The following is a 15,577-nucleotide window of genomic DNA, read 5'->3' as shown; positions in this document are numbered from 1 at the left end:
CACCTATAAAAAAAAAAAATGCTGGACATTGACTCACTGCCAGAACAAAGAGCCAATTCAACATCCCTACTTTATGGGCACATAAGATTCACAAGCTGAACTGAGAGATTTCAGAACTTAAAAAAAAAAAGCATGGTCATTTAGGGGGTTTGTGAATAAGTTGAACTAAAAGCTGCTTTCACAAACTACAAATTAGGTCTCCAAATCAAAATCATTTATATTAACCAAAAGGTTATCTAATCTTGCCCATATTGGTGTCAAATCTCAACTCCACTCCCTGCCAAAAAAGAGCAACCTAGTTCGGCTGTCAGATTTTTATATAACACTCTCTTTATGCGAGCTAGACTTCACAGAAATTCTTTCTTAAAACTGGCACTGCAGACTTTCATTTACAATATCCCTTTTTAAGTGCGAAGTCGAGAGCTGTGAAAAGAACCACACTGAGGGGTCTGGGTAACTCAGGTCTTATCCAGTGAAAAATTAGTTCTCCGAATCTCTGCAAGACATTTCTGTCACTAGCGCAATCTAAGAAAGGGAAATGGGAAACCTGTTTACATGATGAAAAATTTAATTAACAGATTTACTCTTTATGGCTTATGGCCCCGCTAACAGACTCGTATTTCTCAAAACTTAACATTCAGGAGCCAGTGTCTGCCACTATTTGAAATCTTCAGAGCTAACCATAAGTTAATGACTAGTCTAAGAGGCCACTTGGTAGGGAAAACAAATTCACTGATAGTCTGGTCTTAATCCCTCAACAGAAAATGTACATCCATTAATTATTTGGAACCAGTCTGGGGCTATACAACTCTTCTGTGCCCTCTTGACCCCATTTTGTCCTCCTAAAGGGACAACTGTTAGTTCCTTTAACTCACTCAAGCAAGGAGTGGAGGACAGAGGTTCATCTAAAAGAGCAGTGATGTTGGTTCTTGGAACCCCTTTAAGGGCCATCTGAGCTCTCTGGCTGATGTCCCATGTCTCCACACAGATTCTACTCTGGAAGGATAGCTTCCCAGAGAAAGTCCTGCTGTTTGGAGGTCTAGAGAGAGTGATGTCAAATAAGGGTAGGTAAGGGAGAGAAGAAAATCCTCAAAGCACTAAGGACAGGAGCTAGAAGTTTCCTTTATCTTCTCCCTCCTCATTCAGAAGAGCATGTTTTCTGCTCTGACTGTATCTGGGAGCCTTGAAAACCCAATCTGGTTCAGTTGCAGCAGGGACATGGGCTGTCTCATTCTCTCTCTCACTTCTGTCCTTCAATTTGAAACCCTTCCTTCCTCATCGCCCAAATGCTACTTGAGTCAATTTTATCTTTTTGCCTTCTTTGGGCCCTATAGGCTGCCTGTGGTTGATAAAGACCTGACAGTTTAAAAGAAGGGGATGGGTCAGTGCAGGCCCATGGTTACCAGACACCAGCCAGGCCCAACAGGATCTGGGCTGCAGACAGTGGAGCAGAGAGCAGCAGAAGCAGAACCTGCCAGCAGCCCTCCTCCTGCACAGCCCAGACAGCCTCCGCCCTGGCTAATGTGAGGGACAAGAACCACCCAGACCACAGGGCGATCCAGCTTCCACTCACAGTGAGAAGATGAACTTGGCCGCTTCCCGGGCTGGAACCCTCTCCAGCACAGTCGAGAGAGGGGAATCACTCACAGGGAGCCCCAAATGGGCCTAGACAGACAAAGCAGGGACCCGCTTATGAGGTATGATGACAAATGTTAATGACACCAAATCCTGTACCTGATATGGGCTGGAAGCCGGGTTGTGGCCTTAATCCCTCTAAGTACAGGCTCCAGTAACAATGCAGATGAGGTGGCAGGGGAGGGGGTGGGGCAAGAGAGAGCACGAGAAGGCAAAACCAAAGGCATTTCAGCTGCTCCTAAAAGTAAAATACGAACTCTACGCATATTTCCTAAACAAAATCTTTCATAAGCTAGGAAAAAACACTTGAGGGTCTTCTACGTTACACAGTAAAAAGGCAATTTCCATTTCTTATTTGTATGAAAAAGGAAAGATTTTTTTAAACTACAGAAGTTACTTTTAATCATAAAAAAACAACTAAAAGTAGGTTGGGGGTTAGGTTGTATCTCTTTGGGTGAGCTGCAAAGTAGCCAGATCTGACTATAAAAGGTAAGAGTGTGGATACACAAATATCACCTACCCCACCCTGCTTTGCTGAGGCAGGGGACAAGGAGGACAAAGGGGAAGTGTGGAGGAAGGAGGGGCCAGGCAGGCCTGGAAACACAAGCCAGCAAGCTTGTCTGAAACGCCTGTTGTCAGGGACAGGGCTTCCCCTCTCTGTCATGAAAACAGGATAGAAAAAGCTTGTGGCCAGGGAGCCCCAGGCCTGAGCGAGGCATTTTGTGCCATCTCTTGCTCTGACCTCATCCTAGAGGCAGACACATACATGCTCAAGAGAATTTCTTTTTCAATGGTAATTAGTCCAGTTAAAAAAAAAAAAAAAAGGAAAAGAAATCAAACATTGTCTGGAAAGATAGGGAATCCCAGAGCCTAAGGCGCCCTCCTAGCTCTAAAGCCTAGCAGAAAACTCTGCCGGCTGGAAAGGAGGCATCCATCTCTTCAGTGTGGTTGCTAGCAGGAAGCCTGGATGAGCTAATAAATACTATTTACAAGTGGGGAGGAGAAGCCGGGAGGCAGAACTATGGATGTGTGGGGAACCAGGTTGTGGGAGGTCCTAAAAGCGACAAGATGGGGCAGGTTCGCCTGGAGTGGAAAAGCCTGATCCCCTCAGGCATTGCACTTGCGGCCTGAGAACATGAAGGGGAGCCCTCACCTGCCTGTGCCGGTGCAGGAGACGATCCACGAAGGCTCCTGGGGGCAGAGGGGGTGGAGGGCTGCCGTCGGGGGTGTTCACACCAGACACCCCAGTGTGAGCAAGGGAGGACATGGGTCAGTGCTTTGCCAAATACCAACAGGCATCATGGCATTTGTGTGGCTAGAGTCTGGGGTCTCAACTGAACAAGAGCTATCTCTTCTCCAAAGCGGTAGGGGGGTCGTCACACCTCACAGGTGCACATTAGGCAGTATCTTTTTGGCATTATTGGTGGAAACAAGCCTGCTTGTCCCACCTCCAACCCCTAAAATAATTTCCTATGGCAGTAGGAGAAAGGAAGGGAGGGAGGCAGGCTCCCTTCTGCACGGGAGGGGCGTGGACCAGGGGAAGATGCTCTCTCACTGCAGGGGAAGTCCCAGGCTGGCCTCCCATCTGAAGCCACTAATGCTTGCCCATGTCTTTGTGAAGATCCGGTGGCAAAGAGGAAAAGCTGATGACAAAGGTGGTTTGGGGAAGTAAAAGGAGAGTTAAGGGGAAGGGAGGGGGTGCAGGCAGCCTCTTTAGAAAGTGGTGTTCACTCTTCTGTCGAGTTCTACAACTTTTAGTGTTTCATTCCCCTCCAGTTTGGCGCTGACCCTGTGAAGGCATTGAAAGGAAAAAGAAGTATTAGTCACCAGCTGTTAGCTACAATTCTCATGCTTTGTAGTGTGACACAATCATTCAGGGATTGCAACTTGGTGAGATGAACTGGGCATGTTTCTTGTCCCTTTCTCTCCTAGTAGCAATTCTCTGTTTCCAAAGTCCCCTGCGACCAGCCTCTCCACTGGTCCACATTCTTACCTTCATCCCCACCCAAGGCATCCCAACCCTACTGAGGATAAGCATGGTGGCTTGATATTGATCTGTTATGAGATCATTAAGTTACTGTACTTACTAAGGATGTTCAGCCGTATGCTAAACTCAGGGAAGGAGAAAATAAAATGATAAGAGCTGATCTGTGGTCTAGAAGAGTTAATAATCTAGATAAAGATTCTTAATGAGCTAATTTGAAATAATAAATCTATAACAGAAAATAAATACATTATTAAACTGTGTAACAACCTAGAAAATCTGTAAGCATTCAGAGGAGGGCCAGGAGGCTTTGTTTTCTAGGAGACATCACAGAACAAATGAGATTTGAAGGGGGCCTTGAAAAGCTTAGCTGAAGAGAGAAACTGTGTCTAGAGCCAAGTAAGCAGGCAGCTGGGTCTTCCATAGATCCCAGTGGTGGCCACATTGGGAAGTTTCTCTATAATAGGAATAATAATGATGTCTTACCACCTGGGGTAGCTAAAAGGATTTGTATGATACTGTTTGTATGATACTGTTTCAGTTTCAAAAATCTAAAATCTAAAATGCTCCAAAATCTAGAAACGTTTGAGCACTGACATGACACTCAAAGGAAATGCTCTCCGAAGCATTTTGGATTTTTGGATTAGGGATGCTTAACTGTTATGGATAATGCGAATATTCCAAAATCTGAAATCTATATAACACTTCGGGTCCCAAGCATTTCAGAAAAAGGATACTCAGCCTGCCTTACATCTGTAAAATGCTTAAAATAGTAAGTGCTAGTAAATGTTAAATATGCATGTATAATGTGCACACATAAAAGTACATCATTCTGAATGTTCCCCTGCAGGATTAGGGGATGAAAGCTGAGGAATCTGAAACAAAATCTTTCCCATTTACATTGGAACAGCCTCATTTCTGGGAGCTACGGGAGCAGAGTTCAGCTAAATCATCGACCATACCACAGGTAACCAGGAGCGTGCATGCAGGCCCAGGGACCTTCCCTGCCACAATGACAGTACCTTGTAGTCACATAAGCCTTTACGTTTACAAAGGGATTTTTCTCAGAAACTATCTAAGAGAAACAACTCATGGAGAACTGGAGCTAAACAGAGGCTGTTTTCAATATGGAAATGCACGCCCAGTGCCTCTGAAATAGTGCCCCTCAACATACATCTGTAAGTATAAAACTATAAAATCTATAGTTTTAATGAATACATGTGTATTTATATATAAATCACAAACATATATTGACATGTAGCATAATATAGATCTACTCTCTCACTGAAGCTACAAAACATGTCTTAAAGCTGCATTTACATCGCAAACACATTGTGGTAACCTGGGCTCTGCATTCACTCATGTGGGTTAGAAGGGAGGATGGAGACAGTGGAGGAAGGGATTCAAGCCCTTTCCCACTTCTTGGGGCCACCATGCCAGCTCCCCACTGAGGCAGTAGACATAGGGGAGCTCAGGCTGGGCTGTTTCCCCATCTCTGTCCAGGGCAGATGTTGGCCAGCAACAGTCTCTGCAGCCCTAGGTCCTGGAGATAGGTTCTGAGAGAGCTGAGGGACTGAACCAGGCCTATGGAGAGTCTCAACCTCACATTCCAGGTTGCTGACCCATAATCCGCCATCAAGCACTGGAGGAGTTGGATCCGTATTTCTGTGACTCACAGGTGCTGCTGCAGCTCCAAGAGCACTGACTTCTCCAGGCTGGTCTCATTCGAGATAATGAAATGGGGAAGATCCACATCCGGCCTGGACTCCAGCCCTGACACCCTGAGCAGGGAGGAACCTCTATCCCAGCCCCCCAGTTCGCCAGCCGAGCCAGGGCTGGACGGCTCCTCTGGGGGAGAATGTTCCTCGTAGATCAGCAGGTTCCTGGATCTCACTGAGGACAGAGCAGAATAACAAGGTGTTAGCAAAAGAACACAGGGGTCCAACACATCCCCTCACTCCAGATGCTCAGGGCTGGTGGCAGATGACAATTCGTGTGTTCTTATTGCCCAGAACTGTGGGTACCAACAGGATTTGGCTTTCTATAAAGACTTCAGGGCTTTAGAGTTTGTGCATTAAAAAATTATACCAATTACACAGTGCTGGAAGAACAACAGAAAAGCAAATAAACGCAAGGCAAACTACTACCCCCACTGCTTTGAAAATGCAAAACTCCCCTCCTTACCACCCATAACCATCTAGGGAAAATGACGTATGGAGAATGGGAGTGGAATACTTGGAGATGTCCAGACCCAGCTAAAAGAAGAAGCATCCCCAGTGAGTAGGTCTTGCAGGGAGATGAGGTATGGGGAATTTCATTTAGAAACTGGAGAGGAGACACAAAGCCAACACCATAAATCAAAGGACAGAGACAACCTCCTTTGTTTTATGGGATGGTCACACAGCTAGATGACTCTGTAGCAATTTTCCATGACATAGAAACTGTGCTTCCAATTAAATTTAGAGAGATAGTCCCTTGGGGGGAAAAATTCCCAAGAGACCACTGAAATTATTTAATTGGAATGCTGGCACTTCTGTCATACCTGGCAGAGATACAGCTGCCTGGTGAAGACCACAGACGTTTCAAAATGGCAAAATTGTCCCTATCCCAAATCCAATACAGTAGTCCTCCTTTATCCATGGGGCATATATTTCAAGACCCCCAGTGGATGGCTGAAACCAAATACAGAACTGAACCCTATATATATGGCATGGATACCATATATATAGCGGTTATATATGGCATCCATAGGGTTATATATACCATACATAATCATATATATATATAAAACCTAAGGGTTATATATACCATGTATACCCTTATATACCATATATAATCATATATATATATACACCATATATATACCCTTATATACCATATATACCCTTATATACCATATATATATAATTATATATATATGGTATATAATTATATATATGGTATACCATAATCATATATATACCATATACATACCATATTATATACCAATTATATACCATATATATAATCATATATATGGTATCTATATAATCATATATATGGTATATAAAGGTATATATGTAACCATATATATGATTATATATGGTATATAAGGGGTATATATACTGTATATATATCCCTTAGGTTATACATAATCATATATATGCTATGTAAGGGGTATAGATGTATAGGAAAAAGCTTATAGCGTTTATATATGGGTATATAGCATATAGGTTTTATATGCTTTTTCTTATACATATGTACCTATGATAAAGTTTGATTTAGAAATTAGTTCCAGTAAGCAATTAACAACAAAAACTAATAATAAAATAGAACAATTATAACCATATCTTCTAATGAAAGTTACATGAATGTGTCCTCGCTCAGAATTTCTTAGTGTGGTGTACTCAGCTATTTTCAGATAACTGCAGGTATTTTTACCGACTGCAGGTAATGTTTCTTATTGTAGTGTGTTCAGCTATTTTAAGGTAACTGCAGGTATTTTCATTGGCTGCAGGTAGCATTTCTTATTGTAGTGTATTCAGCTATTTTAAGGTAACTGAAGGTATGTTCATTGGCTGCAGGTTAACTGAAACCTTAAAATGCAAAACCTGGCAGGGCGGAGTGGCTCACACCTGTAATCCCAGCACTTTGGGAGCCCAAGGCAAGCAGATCACCTAGGCTAGGAGTTCGAGACCAGTCTTGTCCAACATGGTGAAACTCTGTCTGTACTAAAAATACAAAAATTAGCCGGGCATGGTGGTGAGTGCCTGTAATCCCAGCTACTCGGGAGGCTAAAGGAGAATCGTTTAAACCTGGGAGTTGGAGGTTGCAGTGAGCCAAGATTGCGCCACTGCACTCCAGCCTAGGCGACAGAATGAGACTCCATCTCAAAAAAATACAAATAAATAAAGAAAGAAAGAATGCAAAACCTCAGATAAGGGGGACTACTGTACTGCCTAACCCCATGCTCGTTCTTATTGTTGTATGTGTGAATTTGTGTGTGTATTCTTTACTCACCATCCCTTTATTTCTAGATGAGAACACCATATACTTCTTATCTGACACCTGAGTGCCCAAATCTCTAATTTTGGGGCATAAGGTTTTGTTAAGCAGGCTGATTCTTTAATTTCACTTTATAAAGCCTTACCATGGTCTCATACAATTCCACTCAGTGGAGGCAGAAACACGGAAGTTCTCTTAAAATGTCACAGAAAGTGACATACTCTTCCCCTCATCTACTTCTCTCTCCCTTATCAGAACTCAAAAATCAGATGTCAGCACTGATCAGGGAACCCAGTCTAGAACAGCAGTTTGCAAACTGTGCTCTTTCAAGCTCTAGAGAATTCCCAGTGATGCTTCAGCCCAGTGGATGAGGGGCCCCAAGAGAACCCCCACTTGCCTCTTCAAAGGGAGAAGCTCCACTTTTACCACTTTTTAAACATTGGACTTTCACAGAAGATTCCTTTTGGAAGGCTGAGAAACCCAGCTCTAGAGAAATAAAACAAGACCCTGCCCAAGTTGCCGCATGCTGTCTTACCCACGGAGGCTGTGTAGGGCTCTTGCAGGGAATGCTGGCTGGGCAGAGCCATCTTGGTGGCAGAAGGATAGGGCCCGTAGCCCTGAAAGAAGCTGCCGAATGCAACGGCAAAGCACAGCACAACAACCTGTGGGTGGGGAGAGAGAACATGAGGGGCTGCGGACTCCAGGCTCTGGACAGCACAGCTTTAGACCCTCAGAGAGCCAGGGACACAGACTTTCCTTTTCAGGCCAGTGGACTGCACTCACGAGTCACATCCACATCACTGGAGTGCTGTACAAAGGAACAGCCTCAGAGTGGAGTTCCTCCACGTGCTTTCTCCAATTGCACAGCACTTGGCCTTGGCAAGTGGAGGGAGATGGGAGACAGGGGCCAGGCCAGCGTTGGTCACTGTGCTGCCCTGCTGGGAAGCTCACCATGAGGCAGGTGCTAGTCTGCGTGCCAGCTAACTTGCAGGTTCGAGAAACCTTGCCCATCACCAAAGTCTGAAGCTTCTGGAGTTGCTGAAGGAGAGTCCTGCCAATGATAACAACAGCCGTGAGGGGAGTCAGACAGAGAAGAGATGCTTTTTGATGTCCCCCTGTGACCCAGGAAGGTCGCCGTGCCTTTGTACCTACATTTCAGCAGAGGCCCAAGGGACAGTTTCCTCTGGAAGAAGATACCAACATCAGTACCTTCTAGCACTGTTGACACAGAGCTCACTGGGGCTCAGAATCAGCCTTCACACACTCGAAGGTCCTGTCCTTGCACTGCCCTGAGAGAGGTAACTGCCTCCACATTACCCCTGCAGGTTATGGCTTGTCAGTGATTGAGAACAAAGAAAAAGGAACACTCTGATCAAATAGTGGCAAAAGTCTAAATGTCTGTGTCTCCCCTAAATTCCTATGCTGAAACCCAGTCCCCTATGTGATGGTATTAGGATGTGGCACCTTTGGGAGATGATTAAGTCACCAATGGAGTGCTCATTGATTTGTGCCCTTATAAGGAGCTGAAAAGACTAGAGGACACAGGAAGAAGGCGCCTTCTAGGAACCAGAAAGCAGACCCTCTCCCGATACTGAATCTCCCAACACTACTGTCCTGGTCTTCCCAGCCTCCAGAATTGTCAGAAATCAATTTCTGTTGTTTATTAGATGACCTCGTTTATGACATTTTGTTATAGCAACCTGAACAGACTCAGAAAATGTTGATTAAAAGAAGAACTCATTTAACCAAGAGATGAGAACAGCAGGAGTGGCCAGAGGTGGGGGCTGCGATTGGAAATGGCAACACGGAGCAACAGGCATTCAGAGGCAGGTTGGAAGAGAGAGAGAGGAGAGGAAAAACAAGAACGGCTCTGTTTAGGGCAGACAGGCAAACAGCCACCTTCAGCTCAAGCCTATAGTTTAAAGGCTCACAGCACCTCCAGAGTCAGAAACGAAGCCAACATATGAAAGAACAAAGATTCCTGCTCAACTGGACCCTCATGCCCAGAGCCAGGGATCTTCAAAACCATCCTTTGAAACCGACTCTAGCCTTTCTCCAGGAAAAACACAAGAGAGCAAGAGCCAAAAAAAAGGAGTTGCTTTATCCCTAAAATTGGACAACTGTGCCTCTCCTTAAAAGGCAAAGTTTGAGGGATAAGAACAGTCTTATACACTCTGCTCTGTGTGACATCAGCACACAGAAAGAGCAGATGGTAAAATTCTTTGCAAATTCTGAACACTGCAAGGCATGGAAAAAGATCCAACAACACACCCTCCTGAGTTAGAGCACCCGGAATGAGCTTCGTGTGAGTGGGTAAAGAGTTGAAGCTCCTCCTTACCCCCATCCTCCATCCTCAAAGCCAGTGCACATGGCCAAGTAGAAAGATTTTATGAGCAGATGCTTTCTCTTGGGTCTCAAGGATTTTCAGAAAATGCATGCTGTGATGTAACAATGCTAGACAGCCACATAAATTCATTAGAAAACATCATCAAATCATTTGTTCACAGAACATTCTGGGCTTTCACAGATTACTTGCTTCTCATCACAGTGTACCCCCTGAATAGTGTTCAGGTGCTAGAAGGACAAGCAGATTTTTCCTTGGCTTGCAACTTCGCCCCCAGCTAGTACTAATGAAAAAAGTTTTCCCAATTTAAGCAAATTAAGGACAGGTTGGACACAAGAATGGTTTTGCTTTCAGGAGTTTAAACGGCTAGGAGTGGTGGGTGAATTGGAGCAGCCCTCAGCACACGGAGTAGAAGCTTTCTGAACTCAAAATTCCTTTGCGGGCCAGGTATGGTGGCTCACACCTGTAATCCTAGCACTTTAGGAGGCCGAGGCGGGTGGATCATGAGGTCAGGAGTTTGAGACCAGCCTGGCCAACATACTGAAACCCCATCTCTACTGAAAATACAAAAAATTAGCTGGGCGTGGTGGCAGGCGCCAGTAATTCCCCAGCTACTTGGGAGGTGGAGGCAGGAGAATCGCTTGAACCTGAGAGGCAGAGGTTGCAGCAAACTGAGATCATGCCATTGCACTCCAGCCCAGGAGACGGTGCGAGACTCCATCTCAAACAAACAAACAAAAAACTCCTATGCGATTCCATCTACATGACATTTTTCCCAGGTATAGTGATTTTAATTTAAGCAACACGAAATCATTCATTCCATTAGTTAATATCACTAATTTAAGTTCTATTTAATGTGAAGATCTTTTTTGTACTTAATTGTACATTTTTGTTTGTTTCTGGTTATATATGATTGCATGTAGTTTAGACCTGGTTTGTATTTAAATGTATTTCAGGTACCATTTCCTTTTTTTTTTTTTTTTTTCGGTATATAAAGTATTTATTAACAGACAAGGCCTACAGACTTATTTCTTCTTGGATACACCCATGGTGCGGCCACGGCGGCCAGTGGTCTTGGTGTGCTGGCCTCGGACACGAAGGCCCCAGAAGTGGCGAAGCCCTCTATGGGCCCGAATCTTCTTCAGTCACTCCAGGTCTTCACGGAGCTTGTTGTCCAGACCATTGGCTAGGACCTGGCTATATTTTCCATCCTTTACATCCTTCTGTCTGTTCAAGAACCAGTCTGGGATCTTATATTGGCGTGGATTCTGCATAATGGTGATCACACGTTCCACCTCATCCTCAGTGAGTTCTCCTGCCCTCTTGGTGAGGTCAATGTCTGCTTTCCTCAACACCACATGAGCATATCTTCGGCCCACACCCTTAATGGCAGTGATGGCAAAGGCTATTTTCCGCCGCCCATCGATGTTGGTGTTGAGTACTCGCAAAATATGCTGGAACTTTTCAGGGATCACTAGAGACATGGCGGCAGCGCGAGCGGCGGCGTGTAAGCCTCCTGTGGAAGAGCCCATTTTCTTTTCTTTTACTTTTTTTGGAGATAAAGTCTTGCTCTGTCGCACAGGCTAGGGTGCAGTGGTGCAATCACAGCTCACTACAGCCTCAACCTCTTGGGCTCGATCAATCCTCTTGCCTCAGCCTCCTGAGTAGCTGGGAATACAGGTGTGAGTCATCATGCCTAGCTAAGGTTTTTAAATTTTTTAGAGACAGAGTCTCTCACTTTGTTGCCCAGCTGGTCTGGAACTTCTGAGCTCAAACAATTCTCTCACCTCTGCCTCCCAAAGCGCTGGAATGACAGGCATGAGCCACGTTTGCTGGGCACCTCAGTTTTCCACTGGGCACTCCTGCTGCCTGTAAGCTGGTGGCCTCAAGGTGCTGAAGTTTCACTATGCTCTGGGCATGGGTGGGTAACATTTCTCCACCCAGGCTTCAGTCAGACAGTACCTTTCCAGCTGGTACTAAAGCATGTTACTTTTGCTCCAAAGTCTTCCGCTGTTTTGAAAGGGAAATTACCACTTCCATTTTTTTCCCCATAATCCCTATTGACCTGCAGCCAGCCCATACTTCCTCCCTGCCCATCCCCTACCCTTTGCCTGGTCCTTAGAGCATGAATAGCTTTAAAAAAATTCCACACAATACTTGGAATCAGTCCTCCCTTCCCATTTCTGGTTGAGATCTCTGGGCCCGGTGCCCCCTTCCCTAGGATGAATCGTCTCCTAGGAGGCTCCCCAATGCCTCCTGAAAACAGACTCTCAGCAGGCCAGATATACCTCAAGCCCACTGACAGCGTATCTTAGGCTCAAACTGGAATCCCACTTTCCCCAGTTGCAGGTGTAAAGTGCTACAGCTTTAGAAGAAGGACCATTTAAGAATGGCTGGAGAAGGCAGGGAAGGCTTCGTGTTTCCTAACTGCACAGCATTTCGCTTGGCATTCACGGACACATCCTTTCCAAACTCAAGACGATTATATTCTGAATCCACTGCAAATGAAAATGGTTGTTTAATAGTCCCTGATTTCTAACAGTTTATAATCTAACTCTTTAAGATGAGCAAACATGTAGTTTAAAATACATATTTTTAGTTGGAAATGTTGGTGGCAAGCGCAACAGTGACTAATAATGTGCTGTTTGCCATTGCTCCTCCTACTGGCGCCGGAGAAAGTAAACGGAGCTGATGGTGAAAATGACAACATAAGCAAGGCCTCAGCCATCAGCACACAGAGGCCTTTCTCCAGGGGGAAGTGAATTCGCTCAGTCATCCTCCAAATCTAGAATTCTACGATCCAATACAGTTTGGGAAATCCATGCACGTTCATACAACAGAAACACTTCTTTCATCATAAAAAAAGAAAATGAACAATGATAGAGTATTGAATGCCTGCTACTTGAGTTCCAGGAACTACATACACTAAAATACTAAGCAATCATCTTAAAGTCACGTAACTAATAGGTAGGAGATCTGAGATGTAAACCAAAACCCATCTGCCCCATAGCTTCTGTACATTCCAACGTGGCACAGCATGGTGTCCTAATCAATAACCCACTAAAATTAATAATAAAGGATATCTTAGTTAAGTCGTTTTTTTCTTAACTCCACTGATGTTAATATTATATTGACACCAGCCCAACTGAGAGATATGTTTACCATTAAATAAGAAAATATTACTTTTTTTTTTGAGATGGAGTTTTGCTCTTGTTGCCCAGGCTGGAGTGCAATGGCAGGATCTTGGCTCACTGCAACTTCCACCTCTCGGGTTCAAGTGATTCTCCTGCCTCAGTCACCCGAGTAGCTGGGATTACACAGGTATGTGCCACCATGCCCAGACTAATTTTGTCTTTTTAGTAGAGACAGGGTTTCTCCATGTTGGTCAGGCTGGTCTCGAACTCCCGACCTCAGCTGATCCACCTGCTTCAGCCTCCCAAAGTGCTGGGATTATAGGTGTGAGCCACCGTGCCCAGCCAAAATATGAAAATATTACTATTAAAAGAGACGAAGCCACAGATGGAAGAGCCACGATAAAACCCATTCCAATAGCAAGCAGATGCATACTAACAAAATTTCAGTAACAATGACACAAATAAAAACATCAGGGCAATAAATATTGTGTGGCATTTTCTCTGGGTACACCAAAGACAAAATGCAGATAATAGATAAAACAATCAAGGGTACTCCTTGCCTAGTTAAGGTGACAGGAAGCCAAGGCTGGGCTTTATTTAGAAAAATGGAAAATATAAAACCTGTCCCTCTGTCAAACACCAAAAAAGCGAATGAGATGGCTTTAGAATTGCTAAGCTGATGCATATATATCAGAACAGGAGGACTGGCTCTAAAGGCAGAGACACCTGAGTTTCAATCAGAGGCTGACTGCTATGTGCCTTTAATCAAGTCAGGTTCTGAGCTTACGCAGCTACTCAGATGAATTCCCTTGACCACTTCAGCTAACGGAGTAACAAGAGAATATCCCGTCCCAGGGTACCTCTGGGTTTCCTGAAGCAAATACATCTTTGAAGAGTGCTTGCTGTCTCTTTTCACTGATGACAGATGAGGCCAGCCCCTTTCATGGGAAAGCCTGTGACCTCGTAACTGGTATGTTGGTTTGAGATGATGTGGCACTTTCTCTGATGTCACTGAGACAGATGTTACTGCCTGCAGCAGTGGGAGCCTGGATGACAGCCCCCACCCTACTTGCATGAAGGGCTGGGTGGAGAAAAGGCAACCAGCAGATGAAATGGAAAAGTTATTTTTAATCTACAGCTATAAAAAGTCAACCACAGGACAGATCCAATGGTGCCTTCAAAGCGCGGCATAAACTTCCTCTTTATTATTGTATTTTAAATCATCAGTGATCCTGGTTAATTATGGCTTTAATGAATTATTGCGCTTCCGGGAACAAGATCTTAATTTAGAGAAAGGAATACTCTTAGCAGACGTTTATCTGGGCCAACAGATTTTTCACAACTTGTTAAATTGGAGTGTCCAACACTTGATTGAAAATGCGGATTTTGTCCTGTGGTGAGATGTAAAAATAAACTCAGTGGCTATCCTCATGCAGTTCCTTGCAAAAGAGCAGTTGAAAGCAGCTGCCAGCCTTGCCCAAAATAAACCATCACCCTGTATCTTGGGAGGCACATCAAAGGAAATTGGGCAAAACATTCAGAAGCATCCAAGAGGGGGAGACACAATCTTACAATAACTGGGAAATGCGTCAACTGTCTCATGTTTTCTTTGTATTTGGCTTAATTTTGCTTTTTGTGTGTGTTTCCTTATTTATGAAAGAAAGAATGAGAACAGTCATACGGTTATTGAATGTTAGACTTTGCACATTCAGAACAGTTTCCCACTGGAGTCAGAAACCAGGACCAGAAAAAAAAAAAGTGGTGCTTCCCAATTACTTGCTGTGTTGAGAGCTTCAAGTTAGGCCCTCTGTGTAGACATCCTTTCATCAAATCTTGTAACAATTTTTAGAAATGGAACTCTCTGTGATATGGTATGTGCAGGTGCATATATGGGTATGTACACATATGTGTGTGTGTGAACTATTCCTTGGGTAAATCAGCCACCTTGAGAGATGAAGGAATTTTTTCACAGCCTTAGTGAAGTACCTAGAGCAGTAATTTCCAAATTTCAAACCATAAACCATTAATGGGTTTGTGAAATCAATTGGGTTGTGACTGGTGTATGTTTTTAATGAAATGGAATCAAATAGAAAACACGATATTGAGGGCATTGTTTGCAGTAAAGAACTATCGATTTGTGAGGCATTCATAGTAGTTAGGTGAATGATGTATACGTACATGCTCATGTGACATGTCTGGTGTGCCATTTATACTGCATAAAATGGAAAATAATTGTACAATCAAAAAAGCCTGAGTGTCACTTATCTAGTTCACACGCATGCACACATGCGTGCACACACACACACACACAGAGACACACACACACAAACCACAAAACTTGGCCAGGCACAGTGGCTCATGCCTGTAATCCCAGCACTTTGGGAGCCTGAGGTGAGCAGATCACTTGAGGTCAGGAGTTCAAGACCAGCCTGGCCAACATGGCAAAACCCTGTCTCTACTAAAATACAAATATTAGCCAGATGTGCTGGCATGTGC

General features: G+C 44.2%; 2 protein-coding genes across 2 annotated transcripts in view; both read right to left on the bottom strand.

Moving 5' to 3' along the window:
- Window positions 1–346: 346 nt before the first annotated feature.
- Window positions 347–15,577, bottom strand: part of CREB3L2 (cAMP responsive element binding protein 3 like 2) — a 136,333-nt gene continuing 121,102 nt past the window's right edge. The window contains exons 9-12 of the mRNA XM_064373111.1: window positions 8,555–8,654; window positions 8,139–8,265; window positions 5,296–5,512; window positions 347–3,424 (exon numbers count right to left, since the gene is read on the bottom strand). Of these exons, the coding sequence (XP_064229181.1) occupies window positions 3,349–3,424; window positions 5,296–5,512; window positions 8,139–8,265; window positions 8,555–8,654 (520 nt within the window). The 3' untranslated portion in view covers window positions 347–3,348. The remainder of the gene's footprint in view (window positions 3,425–5,295; window positions 5,513–8,138; window positions 8,266–8,554; window positions 8,655–15,577) is intronic.
- Window positions 10,910–11,470, bottom strand: LOC105724169 (small ribosomal subunit protein uS13-like). Its single transcript, XM_012462531.3, has one exon. It carries the CDS (start codon window positions 11,429–11,431, stop codon window positions 11,093–11,095), a length of 339 nt encoding a protein of 112 aa, XP_012317954.2. The 5' UTR covers window positions 11,432–11,470; the 3' UTR covers window positions 10,910–11,092.

Source organism: Aotus nancymaae, unplaced genomic scaffold (assembly GCF_030222135.1).
Source record: "Aotus nancymaae isolate 86718 unplaced genomic scaffold, 86718_ANA_hifiasm-v0.15.2.pri h1tg000002l, whole genome shotgun sequence".
Taxonomy (NCBI): domain Eukaryota; kingdom Metazoa; phylum Chordata; class Mammalia; order Primates; family Aotidae; genus Aotus; species Aotus nancymaae.
This window is presented reverse-complemented; position numbering and strand designations above follow the sequence as displayed.